A 14,151-nucleotide genomic window follows, 5' to 3' on the forward strand; every position below is an offset into this window, starting at 1 on the left:
GGACTGTCATCGCCCCGGAGCCCAAGCCTCGCAAAACGACGACTTGTCGGATCCGACTTGGCTCCTCTCTCCCTCGGCTCCACCAGATACCATCATCCACCTCCACCGGGCTCCCTCATCCCTCCTCCTCTGCCTTGGTCAGACATCATTTTGCCAATGCATCATTTTGCCTCGGATGCTTATCACTGTGGCTCCGCTAAGGCCTCCAGGACCATCGGTGTCTCCCGGTCCCATCTGCTCTCCATCTGCACCCAGGGCTCCATTTCCATCGGCTCCATCTTGGTCCATCACCCCTTTGGTATCGACAGACAAGCCTCCACCATGACTCCTTCCTCCCTCAACTACGCCGTGGGCCTTGGTCCTGGCTGTGCCCAGATGAGGCTCTGGAATGGCAGCGGCCATCTTGAGAGGAGGCTCTGGAATGGCGGCGGCCATCTTGAGACAAGGCTCTGGAATGGCGGCAGCCATCTTGAGAGGAGGCTCTGGAATGGCAGCGGCCATCTTGAGAGGAGGCTCTATGGCGGCGACCATCTTGAGAGGAGGCTCTGGAATGGCGGCGGCCATCATGGGACGAGGCTCTGGAATGGCGGCGGCCATCTTGAGAGGAGGCTCTGGAATGGCGGCGGCCATCTTGAGAGGAGGCTCTGGAATGGCGGCGGCCATCTTGAGAGGAGGCTCTGGAATGGCGGCGGCCATCTTGAAAGGAGGGTCTGGAATGGCAGCGGCCATCTTGAGAGGAGGCTCTGGAATGGCGGCGGCCATCTTGGGACAAGGTTCTGGATTGGGCTCGAGTTCACCGTCGCTGTAAAGGCCGATGGTGAACGGGGACTCACAGACAGCCAACACCCACTCCACCAATTTCTCGAAGCTCTCTCGAGGTCCAGTTCCTCAATGCAATTGCACTCACAGGAACAGAAAACAGAAACAGTTAAACAGAAAAACAAAAAACAGAAAAAAAGAGAAGAGGGAATGTCTCTGGCATCTTAGGAGAAAGGTAGCAGTGATCTAAATGATCAATGCACAATCCAATCGCAGTTTATATCTCACAGTGCAATGGGTGAGTTAAGGTCACCAGCCTATGATTTTATCATCTTAATATGTGAGCTATCTAATGCCATTACTGTACTGAATCAGTTTGAGGTGCTGTCCAGAAAGAAGAGAACGAAATCAATGGGGGAACTCTCTCTCTCTCTCCCCTTATAGACACAAGAGAGAAAGATAGCAATGTGTGTTAGGATGATCTATGCTAAAGCAGTGAGAGTGCACTGACCATAAACAATTCATTACGAGTGTGGAATGGCTGAGGAACAGATATCTGCCCAGACCAAGACACAGTTCAAATGTAAGCAAAAGGAATGATGAACGACAAAGGATGAGATCATCTATGTGGGATGAAGAACTGACTTTGCAATCGACCTGTGCGTTTATGTTTTATGTGTGCCTTTGTGCACACACTTTGAAATAAACCGTCTATGATCAGACTGTCACCTTATGAAGCTCTCAAATGTAACACAATATTAAAGAGGACATATTATGCCCTTTTACAAAGTCTTGATTTTGTTTTTGGGGTCTATAATTTTTTTTATCACCGTAAAAAAACATAATTTTTCACATATTTGTTGCAGCACCTCTCTTCCCAGTCTGCCAGAAATGAATGCTCTGTTTAATTCCAGTCTCTATAGACCTTATTCAGAGCAGCGCCATGACAGGTATGAAAGCGGGGCTGTGAGGGATAGACTTCTGTGTTTAGTGTTTTCAATGGCATCTGCTGTAAAAAGATGTATGAAGCTCCTAGATCACTTATCATTTTTGCAAAATAGGTCATTTATGTAGACGAAATGTTAAGAAATTTTTGAATTTGGAGCTTTCTAGACTGAGAAAAGCCAGAAAATGTATTTTTGGCTTATGTGGATGAAAGACAACAACTCCCAGAATGCACTTGCTTCGCTGCCCTAGGAGGCCACTCCCAAGCCACGCCTACCGGTAAGAGAGGGCAGTTGAAAACAACAAGGTTAGGCTACTAGTGAGTCTCCGTGACGAGTTTGCCCTGGATTTCGAGATCGCCCAAAATGTCCTGGATTCGGCTTTTGCGTTCTACAGTCGCCATTCATCATGTTTACTGTGGCGAGCAGGACGAGGCTGAGGGCCGCGGGAGAACGACGCGAGGCCAGTGGCGCCATTACTGAGACGCGCCGGTCTCGTATCTCTCACAGAGGAGCGGGAATTCTCTTAGCAATGTTAAAACGCACATCAACTGATCACTTGTTTAGCGTTCATGTAAACACTACATTCAGATTCACCAATCGGAATGAATTCAGTTAGATTGAAACAAAAGGTGTGCATGAAAACAATGAATGGCGACTGCAGAAAGCAAAAGCCGAATCACGGACATTTTGAACGATCTCACCCGCCGGACAAGTCCGGGAAAAGGAGGATGGTAACTCCCTACTACTCAGCTTTCTCCTACTACTCAGCTTTCTCCACAGAACAAGAGCCTGCTAGCTTAGCTTCCAAAGAAAGACGGCTGACACTGTGTACATTCTGTGTGTGAGATCCCACCCTCTATGGGCAGGTTGAAAACATGCGGGACAGCCCCTCCTACTGGCTGTAGTCTTTAGCCTCTGGCCAGAAAATCCTCCGATGACGCAAAATGACGATTTTTGCGTCATCGGAGGATTTTTTCCAGACAAAAAATACATAAATCTCTCCTCTCAGGGGGATATGAGGGTGGAAAGCACGGTAATTCGAAAATACTACAGGTTTTCTACTAATACAAAGCTTAATGCTAAATCCTGAAGTATCCCTTTAATTCAGGTTTTTCTCTTGCTCAATCAGAGCAGAAAGATTCAAAGTGTGTTGATAAGAGCTGAAAATAGCCTAATCCCTCTCTGTCCTGGAGCTTCACTCCTTCTCCTGCTGTACCAGCCAGAGGACAAACCAACACATCCTCCCTGCAGAAGGGATTAACACTCACAGGCTATTTCAGGAGTTAAATCATTTGTGAGATTCATCCACATTCCTTCAGTAGTGTAAACACTCGCTAGCCCATGAGTTGAGAAAGGTGATGGGCTGCCGGCCATGTTCACTGCATCTGGAAGAAGAGGGGTTTGACATTAAATATTTACACTTTTAGTATGTTGCTATTTCGGGTTATTTGATTCAAACTGTTGGTTTGTCCGTCCCTCCATCCACCAATCTGTCAGTTCATTTGTAGGGAATCTCCTCTAAAGTATGTTCTTGCAGATTGCAAAGACAAACATTTCATTACAATAAAGCAATATCACTTGAGTAAGATTTACCTAATTACAGTATTCAGATACTCAGTACAACAGCATGATTTGTAACTGTATACGTATCTATACTGGTCAGAAGTTTGGAATAATTTGGAATAATTTGGCATGTTTTTGAATGCTCACCACTCTCATACTGTACATTTATTTGATCAAAACTACAGAAAAACTTTGTGAAAAAATTCACTCTGTTCACTCTACAAGTATTTGGGCAATTTCCGTACATTGAAATGTTGTGTAGAGAGAGAGAGAGAGAGAGAGATAGAGATGTGCATGTATGCTGGAGAAAGAGAGATTTAATAATTCAGCAGTGTTATAATTGGCTCAGTCTCACCTCCGAAAATCAGCTCTGAATCACGCTCTGTACAGAATGTCTCCTCGCAACCCTGTACAGTAACTCTGTATGTGCGTGTGCATGTTTAACTTAAAGGGGTGGTATAATGCCCTTTTCACAAGATGTAAAATAAATCTCTGATGTCCCCAGAGTGTGTATGTGAAGTTTTAGCTCAAAATACAGCACAGATATTTTAATATAGCATTTTAAAGTTTACACTTTTTGAGGGTGAGCAAAAACACACCGTTTTTGTGTCTGTCCCTTTAAATGCAAATGAGCTGCTGCTCCCAGCACAGGGGGCGGAGCTTCAACAGCTTGTGTGCTTTTACCTCATACAGACATGCACTGGAAATTTTCAAAACTTTTAGCCTTTTATGTTCAAACTGGAGTCAGACAAAGATGAAGAGACTCAAGAAGAAGACATTTCTGAATGGTTAGTTGATGAATTTATGTAGCTTATGTGTAGTTATCTTCTAGTTATTGATTAGTGATGTCACTAATCCTGGAGGAATGTCCTGTAGTCCCTACCAGCCGTTTGTTGTAGTCCTTAAAAAGCAATTTCTTTAAAAGAAAATATCTCTGTTTGCTTTAAACTTTGAGCATTGTAACTTAGCAGATGTTGTTTATGCTTAAACAGCAACATTACACACTAACTAAAGTTAGAAAAGTGAAATCATAATCAACCACCCCTTTAAAGTCCTTAAATCTGAAGCACTATTAAAGGAATAGTGCACCCAAGAAATTTGAAGTCATACTCATCATATAATTTCAAACCCATGTATTATTTTTTTCCATGGAACACACAAAATAGTATTTATTATCTGTCAGGGTTATGTTTCTCTGTTCATGTCTGAGTTTGTTAAACTTCTAGTCAGGGGCCCGTTCTTCGTACGTTGCTTATTACATCCGAGATCAAATGACACATCCAAGATGATATCATCGTGCGAATCATGATCTGGCTAACTCGGTTCTTCGAACACACTTGCCGGATATGATTAGTATCGCTGGATTGAGTTATCTGATATAATTGCGCGTTCATGCGTTGGTTAAAAGGGGATATGTATCGATAGTAGAAACATTGATCAGCAACGCTGCTATTGGCTGCTCAGCGTGGCCAAAGAGCGCGCTCAGTTTTTCTCCTCAGCAGAGCAAGAACTAATAGTCGAAGTTTATTCGGAATTTTAATGTTTAATCAAAACGCCAGGGAACACCTCAAAGTCTGCAAAAGCCAGGAGAGAGGGCTGGCAAAAAGTAGCAGACAATTTAAATCCGTTAGAAGTGGCCATGTTAGATGTTTTTATCACTTATTAGCCTATATTTTTGTATTTTAATAATTGCATAATTACTTTGTGCATTGTAATGTCAGTCACCACACTAGAACATGGGAACAAATAAAAGTGAAGTACAAAAATATTCTACATAATGGTAATTTTTAGTTATATTATAGTTTCTTTTATAAAAGGCACTGTTAAATAAATGATGTTCTGTTTATAAAAGCAACCAAGAAAAAGGCTGAGAAAAAATAGAAAAGATCTTAGTAGCCTACACTGTAAAATAATTTTTGCTGCATTAAATTAAGGCTGTATAGTCATTTCAACTGTTAAATCTTGAGTAATGATGAATTGCTTTGACTTGTGAAAGTGAAAACTGATAAACTTATGTTAATGTAAAAATATTTTGCCATGAGTTATTGATCACATTTTTCCCCAGTGTAGTTCATTGTAATGACATTGTGTTTTCCTCTTTTGTGCACTTTTACATAATACACCAACACTTGTATCTGTTCCCAAGAAAGTGGTGGCTGAAATATGTGCAGTAAGTGGACATTTTCTAACTTTCCAAAGGAAATAAAGTATAAGACTCTGTAATGTCCATTTGTTTCCATTGCACTGGACAGTGAATAAACCCTCTCAGATAACTGTCATATGGAGGAACTAGCCTACCTGCAAGTGCATAAATAACTTTACTCAATTTATACTTGTATGCTTTATGGCTGCAATATAAGTTGCAGGATTCCACATCTACAGAAAGGCCTACAGAAGAGTCTGCACAGACAGAGGAGACATAGGCCTACAGGTGGACAGTGTATAGACAACTTTTCCTTTTTATTTGTTGCATGAAGCATGTGTCTAATATCTCTTGTTGCAGGCACTTGACCACTGGCTTTTCTTTACAAAGAACAACTGAAATAAAACTCAAGGAACTAAGCATATTTGTCATTTATTAAACATTTAATGAAAAGTGGGGTTTTTGGCAATGTTGTGTAATATGGCACATGCAACAATGTCACAGGCCCTGTCAGGTGTGCAACCCTCAGACTTTTCAGACACTGAAATCTTCCCTTTAGTTAGCCAAAGTTCATTTCATTGTGTGCCCTTGTCCTGGAGCTGCATTGTAACTGGTTTGGGTCAGGGAATGGGGTCATAAAACACCTGTCTGCAGGCAGGAACATGTCATAATCACCTATGAAAAAATGCAGTTCTGTTAGGATCAGCATAAGTGTATGTAATACAGTGAGCTTGATATTTAATTGTGGAACTTTTCTTATCACTTTCAAATAATGTGCATACATGTGAATCTCTGAAAATTCTTAAGTCATGCACAGATCCTGGCCATTTTGCTTTCACATTTGTGATATGGAAGATTTTAGTCAACTGCCTTTTTTTTAATTTGATATAATATTACTAATCTGGAATATTAAGAATCCCAATAGTAACTGGGCTGCACATTTACATTGTGAATCCCCTTTCTGTTCACATAATCCCCTTCATTGAGGCCTTGATGGCAGTCTATGGTAGCCTATAGTCTATGGTACCAATCACGTTAGTGAAGCCTGAGTGACATATCTGTAATCGGCATGGTCATGATTGTATGACCTTCATAAAAAATTATGATAGCCTAAAAAATAAAAAAAAATAATCTTTACAACATTGGGTCTTAAGTGGCTTGGAAATACCACAAAAAAACCTAAAATTGTTTTTTAAACCTAAAAGCGACAAAAAACGACAATCTCACGAATCACGAGAAAAAATATCTCAGAAAGTGCACTATCGCGCTGCGCTGGACTTCCCGTATCACCTCCGCTTATGAAGCCGGGATCTAATCCTGTTAACATGAAATAAGCCTGCTCCCGAGCAGGTTTAAGTTTGCGCACATGTTGCTATGACAGCAAATCCAGGATGAGCGTTGAAGAACCAATCAAATCCAGCTAAGTGAGTTAGCGACATATACGAAGAACGGGCCCCTGTTTATCAGTTCTCCTCTGTTCCCTACATGTTTGACAAACAGGTTACTAATTAATTAGGTTCCTCGTTTCAGGTGTGTTGTGTTAATTAGTCTCGTTAGCTCCTCTTGTTTGCTATGTATTTAAACCCTCTGTTTCTGTCTGTTCCTTTTCTTGTAATATTTTGAGTTGTATGTGATTTGTGGTTGTACGTTTTTTATAAGAATCCTTGGATTAAAGTCTTCTTTATCGTATCCGTCATCTGGCACTTGATTACAGCCGCCCATCCGTGACATTATTATCATCATTATTATTATTATTTGTGTTCCATTGAAAAAACATCACAGCATACAGATTTGGAACGATATGGTTTGACTTAATAATGGCAGAAATTGTATTTTCTAGGATAAAGTGTTCCTTGCAACTAAAACCACACGCTTCCCTGTCTTTAATTGTTGGTACATAATCAGGCACAGTAGCACCGCCCCAAACTCACACCATTGGCAGAGAGCTGCCTCAGACTGTTGGCCAAAATGTGCAGGCAGAGGCAGCAGTCAGATTTTTTCATTGCTGTTTACAGAGCCTGTGTGATTTCTCTGGGCTACTATTTCAGTGATATCTGACAGCAGGGACATTTCATGTGTGGAATTCAAAAAATAAAATGTGCTTACAGCAGCTTTAAGATGCAGCAAAAAAAAAAAGTGCTGGTCATTGCAGAACTTGCCACCACATTTCTAAGGTGTTCTTGGCTGTTTAGGGCTTTGAGGTTGCCTGTTGCTATGCCAATTTCTTAGTGGTTGCTATGGTGGAGCCCTAGTCAAAAGAGCCAATTCCTTATGGCGCGGGTCCCTCTTTCTATGTAACTATAATAGATGGATGTAACTTTACAAATGACCACTGACTCCAAAGCTGTTGTCACAGCATAGCTCATCGCAGTTTAAGTGAATGGCCTCTAGAGGCAATGTGATCCGTTTTATTTAGTTCTATCACAGCCCAATATCTTATTTCATTGATTCCTAACCAAGGGTACTTGTTGAAAATAAAATAATAAATACATTTTATTTAAACACAATTCATTTTAGTTTTTTTAGTTTCATAATTTATATATATATATATATATATATATATATATATATATATATATATATATATATATATATATATTTGACAAAATATAACAAATGGATGGATGGATGGATAGATAGATATATCTAGATTTGGATAATTTGTTATTTGATCAATTTCCTTTACAAGACAATATTCATGTTGTTTTTAGTCATTGCTTTTTTCATCTCATATGTTTCTATGTGTGTGTGCCTGTGCCTCTTCAGCAAGTCTCTTTTCTTTTCTTGTGTGACATGTACAAGAAGTGCGCTTATATTCGAATAAGCTGACATTGAAGAATTCTCAAGCAAGAAGTGTGTGTGAATAGTCAACGTGGGTGTCTCGCTCCTCCATTTATCCGTGTGCAGTCTTTGTCTCCTGCCTTTACTCCAGCAGCTAAAGAAAGTGATCTGTTATCTGTTATTCAGCTCCTAATGTCAGCTAGTTCTGAACACAAAAGAGACACATATCTAGTGTGTGTGTGTGTGAATACAGACATCAGCATATCCTGATCTCAGTTTGTGTGTGTGTGTGTGTGTGTGTGTGTGTGTGTGTGTGTGTGTGTGCGTGTGCTTGTGTGTGTGTGTACAGTGTGTGTTAATATCATGGGACGAGTGATTGATGGACAAAATTCCTCAGATGGACATTCATTCCATACACAGAAAGGAGAGGAGAGGCAAGCAAAGATATAAAATGTACTTACACAACATAAAAATATTATGTTAGGGCATATTTTATAGCCATTTGTTTACCGTGGCCATGGGTTTTCCGGCAGAATTGGGGTACTTTTACACTGTTGCTGCAGGTTGTTTTTCTTTCCCACGGGTTGAAGCAGCCCCCCCTTTGTTTTACCAATGGCAGAATCAGAAAATCTGTTTGAGACTGTTCCATTATTTTTAGTGCAGAAATTACATACTTCATCATTAAACACCAAAACACAAATACATACACCCATATTTGACTGCCTTTTGAGTGTTTTGTATCAGACAGTGTAGTTGCCCTGGTGATAACATTGTAAGGGCAGAGGTCATGCCCTCAAGAGAGGATTACACACACAACCGTTCTAACTCACTCTCTCTCTCTTTCTTTCAGAACCATGGACAGCTCTAAGCGAGCAACACGATTGGTTGAGAGACATAGGGGCTGCAGAGAAAGAGAGAGAGAGAGAAGATCACCAGGGGATGGAGTGAGTAAGCAGTGAGGGTTGGAGAGAGCTGGAGGGAAGGAGATCAGTGGAAAAAAAAGGATAGAGGAACTTCAAGAAAAGACAGATGCTATAGCTCTTCTCCTTGCCTACTGACGCCTGAGCTGGGTTCATCGCTGCGTGTGTGTGACGCGCATGTGTGTGTGTGTGTGTGTGACGGTAACCGCGGCAGCAGCAGCAGGGGAGGACGGATCAAAGAGATTGTAGGACACGATGCATTTAGCAGCCTAACGTCTCTACGCACACACTGCAGCCAGCAAAAGGAGAACACGCTGATACTACGCGTATCCGCACGCAGCCCACCCCCACCACCCCCCACACACACACACACCACGCGTGTGTGGGGACAGCGCAGATGAAACAACCACCAAAAGGAGGTGTGGATCATTCCAGAAGCGTTTGGTAGGGGAGGGGACAGCCTTGGTGGCCGTAGCCCAGCAGGAGCGGTCGTAGGTGGGCAAGGGTCGGACAGTTTTCATCAGAGCTCTGGAAACGCCAAAGATGGACATGTCCTTCATCTCTCTCTTCCTCACGGCAGTGTCTGCTTCCTCCGAGCCACGTCGCTGTCGCCGGGCTTGTCTGTCAGCCGTGTGCGTGTCCGCAGGGGGATTCGATAACGTGCTGTGTTGAGAAACGCACACTCAGAACACACCTGGAGATCAGCTGTTCCGATTCACTGATACCGTGAGTGTAACCATGTGTGTGTGTCCATCCAGATGTTTTTTTTTTTTCATATTGACATCTTGTCCTTTTCCTTATCTTCATCAGTTCTTCATCGTCCATGTGACAGAAAGAGTCAAACTGAGCATCAACGGATTGTTTGGGATCCAAATCACCATATTACCCACAATTCCCATCAACATTTCCAGATTCATTCATGATTCAACCTTTTTTTTGGCATCTGTACAGCTTGAGATCCATCTTACAAATTTCAGTGAATTACTATTCAATGAAAATGATGTTATTTACTCACCCTCATGTCATTTCAAACCTGTTTGACTTTCTTTGTTAGAGACATTTCTGTGGAACATAAATGAGGATATTCTGAATGTGAAAAATGACCAGTGTTTTTGGTCCATACAATGAAAGTCAAATGTTGTTAGAACCTCAGTGTTCTTCAGAATATCTTCTTTTTTTCTATTGAAGAAATACAGTCAAATAGGTTTGGAACGACATCATTTTTGGGTGAGCTATCCCAAATTAGAGTGTGCCTTGTGAGAATCTGATTGGTTATTGGTGTATTTTCATGGTTCCAGTGACTGTCTTGTGTTTTAATGCTTCTGGATCTACTCACATGTGGCCTGTTGTGTGTGTTTGAAGGCTATTTCTATGCCTTAGTTATGAATTGGCACTGTTAATGTTGTGGTGGTGAATTACAGATCAATGAAATGAATGCTAAACTCTACTCACCGAGATCCATTGATGTGGTGCTGTGGTCTCGCTGACCTATTTTGTGCATGCGTGCGTGTGTGTGTGTGTGTGTGAGTGCCAGCAATGGGAATATGGCATCTTGCCACCTCATCACTCTGAAAAAAGAGTCTTAGTATTAGATGTTTTATTAAAATCCATACAATCACATACACAAATGGTTATAAAACATAATCCTGAAACATGATCCATCTGCAGCAAACATCTACAGAGTAGAGGAGAAGAATATCGTGTTTCATGCTTTCGGCATTACATCAGACACACACACACACACACACACACACACACACACACACACACACACACACACACACACACACACACACACACACACACACACACACACACATGGTAGGGATATCACGCCTGCCAGTGTAAAGCGGAACTAATGCATCTTCAGCACAGAATTAGGTTCCCAGCTTCCTGCATTATGTCAGCGCACTAGGATACTGTTGCCTGGAAACCCACAGTTCCTTCTCCTCACATTCCATTTATAGTATACAGCTGTGTGTCCCTGTGTAAGTAAAAGTGTTTGTGTTGGCATCTACGGGCACGTGCAGGTGTGTGTATGTGTGTGTGTGTGTGCGTGCGTGCGTGTGTGTGTGTGTGTTTGTTTGCTCTCATGGGTGTGTAAAGAAGTGTGTGGAAGATGTTTAATGGAGGAAAGGCAGATGAGTAAGTGGGATTGTGACTGAGGAAGGGAATTGAGAGAGAGGGAGACAATCTGAGATCAGAGTCTATATTAAGACATGCTGAATAATACAACAGAGAACAGAGCACTGGATGACTGATCTTCCCAAAGTTGTAAAAATAAACTTGACATACTCTCTCTCTCTCTCTCTCTCTCTCTCTCACACAACCACAGGCTGAAAATTATTTATCAATGTATAGTGTGCAGTGTTTGAGAGCATGTAGAAGAAAAAAACCCAGTAGGATGAAATAAGACCTGTAAGTGGCACATAATGTTGGACCAGATGTTACCACTGTTTGCATGTAATGTTAAGTAACTGACTGATCTTACTAGTCTTAACCAGTTTATATACTTTGTGGGCAAAATTGTCCCCAGAAGTTAGTGATGAGTAGACAGACAGAATGATGGATGGATGGATGGACTGAACAATAAATGGATGGATGATGAAGGGATGGATGGATGGATTGACTGAATAATAGATGGATGAATGGATGGAGGGATGATGAAGGGATGGATGGATGGATTGACTGAACAATAGATGGATGAATGGATGGAGGGATGATGAAGGGATGATGAAGAGTTGGATTGACTGAACAATATATGGATGGATGGATGATGAAGGGATGGATTGACTGAACAATAGATGGATGGATGGATGGATGGATGATGAAGGGATGGATTGACTGAACAATGGATGGATGGAGGGATGGATGGATTGACTGAACAATAGATGGTTGGATGGAGGGATGAAGGGATGGATGGATTGACTGAACTATAAATGGATGGATGATGGATGGAGGTATAGATGGAGGGATGGATGGATTGACTGAATGATAGATAGACATTCACTTTATTCACTTTACACTTTATTCATTTTGTTTGTCTTATCTATCCTTCCATCCATGTCTATCTACAGTTTCTATGGACTGAACAATAGATGGATAGATGATGAAGGGATGGATTGACTTAACCGGTGTATATACTTTGTGGGCAAAATTGTCACCAGAAGTTAGTGATAAGTAGACAGACAGAATGATGGATGGATGGACTGAACAATAGATAGATAGATAGATAGATAGAACAATGGATGGAAAGATAAGACAGACAAACAAACAAAGTGAATAATGTGCTTTTATTATATTAGGGTTTGTTTGTCAGTAGAAATTATAATTAACTGTATAAATAAATAATCTAAATCTGTGTTATATCTTCATTTGGATAGCTATGTAAACATGGGTGTTAAACATGCTAGCTCTTGCCCTTTCCCTGCAGTGAATCATTCTCTTCGGTGTTAAAGGATAACACATTCCCCAGAGAACACATGCTAGTGTGTGTGTGTGTGTGCGTGTGTGTGTGTGTGTGCGCGCATACATCCCACCTGTACCTCCGAAGTTCATTGTGTTTTTCTATAAAGAACAAGCTCTCAAGAGGACAGTATGACATTGTGTGTGAGACACTCATGTCTCTCTCTCTCTCTCTTCATCTGTCTTTCAGGCAGTCTCTCTGCTGTGCTGAAGGATGGATTCAGGGGAAGACGAGTGCACCCGTTTCCTACAGTACGTGGAGGACAGTGGTCTGAGGCCGTATGATGAGCTGGTTATCCAGAACGCCTCCGACATCGCTCGAGAGAGCGACCGCGTCCGCAACCACACACAATGGACATACCTACAGGAGAAAAACCAGAAGAAGAGACGGCAGGAGGAAGCTATCAAGAGGTACACACTCATGGCTAGAGATAGACTGATATAAATGTGAATATTGCACATAATTAATGCTATTGGCTATTATTCTTGTACATACTTAGGGATTTGAACAAACCCCCTAAATCAAAGTATATAATTCAGACTGCAGCTCGTCCTGCACTGTTTTTGCATTAAAGTGATCAGACTTATCATTTTCACCTGGCAAACAATAAAATAGGCAGAAATATCCCAGAGATGCACAATGAAGGACATGTAGGAACTAGAATATCATGGAGACCTGGCAACCACCCAGAACACCCTAGCAACACCTTAGCAACCACCCAGAATGCCTCAACCTTTTTAACTTGAAGGCCCCTGTTGTCCGACACGCATATATGCTAACTTTTTTATTGATATATTAAATGAACATGGTTAATTCATTTTATATATCAAATTTCTTTCTTTCTTTATTTTTTTGTGAAGACAGAAGTGATGTTCTTTATTTCAGAACTATAAATCCTTCAATGAAACATATTAGAGTTAGATTATTTAGAATGTATTAATAATAATTGATTCATTTAAATATTTTTAAGTCATCCTGAGGCCCCCAAGTTGGCCCCGGCCCCCAGTTGAGAACCACTTCTTTAACAACCACATTGCACCTCGACATAATGTCAGTGAGTTTCTTAATGAACAAGCACCACTCACAATTTCTTAAGAAAATGTAAACGTCTAGTTAATATTAATGCCACTAGAATGTTGTGCTCTTTAACATTTGTTTGTCGGCCACATGTGCAGAGAGAGAGAGTGAGCGAGAGAGGCAGGGAGATAAAGGTCACTGGTCCTGAGCTCATAAAGTCAATGAAGAAATAGCTGGATATTAGAGAGACAAACACAGAGTCAATGAAAACCTTTGGCCATTATGGTGTGTGTGTGTGTCTGTGAAAAGAGAATGACAGAGAGTAATTTAGAACAGACATTTCAGCCAATCTAATAAAAGACAGACACAAAAGGATGCTCTAATTTATCTAACAGCGGCCCGAGGTGTGAGTGTGTGTGTGTGTAATTATATTCCACTGCATTTGTATTCTCCTTTATTGTTATTTTGACTTCTATGTAGCTAAATTTGGATCCACAGAATGCTGTATGCAACCCATTTTACTTCAGCAGTGATGTATTTCTGAGGGGAAAAGTT

The 14,151-nt window shown here is 41.2% G+C and overlaps 1 protein-coding gene across 2 annotated transcripts in view; it reads left to right on the top strand.

The window, feature by feature from the left end:
* Window positions 1–9,171: 9,171 nt before the first annotated feature.
* The window catches only part of nyap2a (neuronal tyrosine-phosphorylated phosphoinositide-3-kinase adaptor 2a), a 45,096-nt gene continuing 40,116 nt past the window's right edge, over window positions 9,172–14,151 (top strand). Inside the window, exons 1-2 of one of the 2 annotated variants that reach the window (XM_084126589.1) lie at window positions 9,172–9,839; window positions 12,769–12,989. In XM_084126589.1, coding sequence (XP_083982715.1) covers window positions 12,793–12,989 — 197 coding nt within the window. In that variant the 5' untranslated portion in view covers window positions 9,172–9,839; window positions 12,769–12,792. Of the gene's footprint in view, window positions 9,840–12,660; window positions 12,990–14,151 lie in introns of those variants that run through there. The other variant, XM_084126590.1, reaches the window with a different exon arrangement.

Source organism: Abramis brama (assembly GCF_963993115.1).
Source record: "Abramis brama genome assembly, chromosome: 10".
NCBI lineage: Eukaryota > Metazoa > Chordata > Actinopteri > Cypriniformes > Leuciscidae > Abramis > Abramis brama.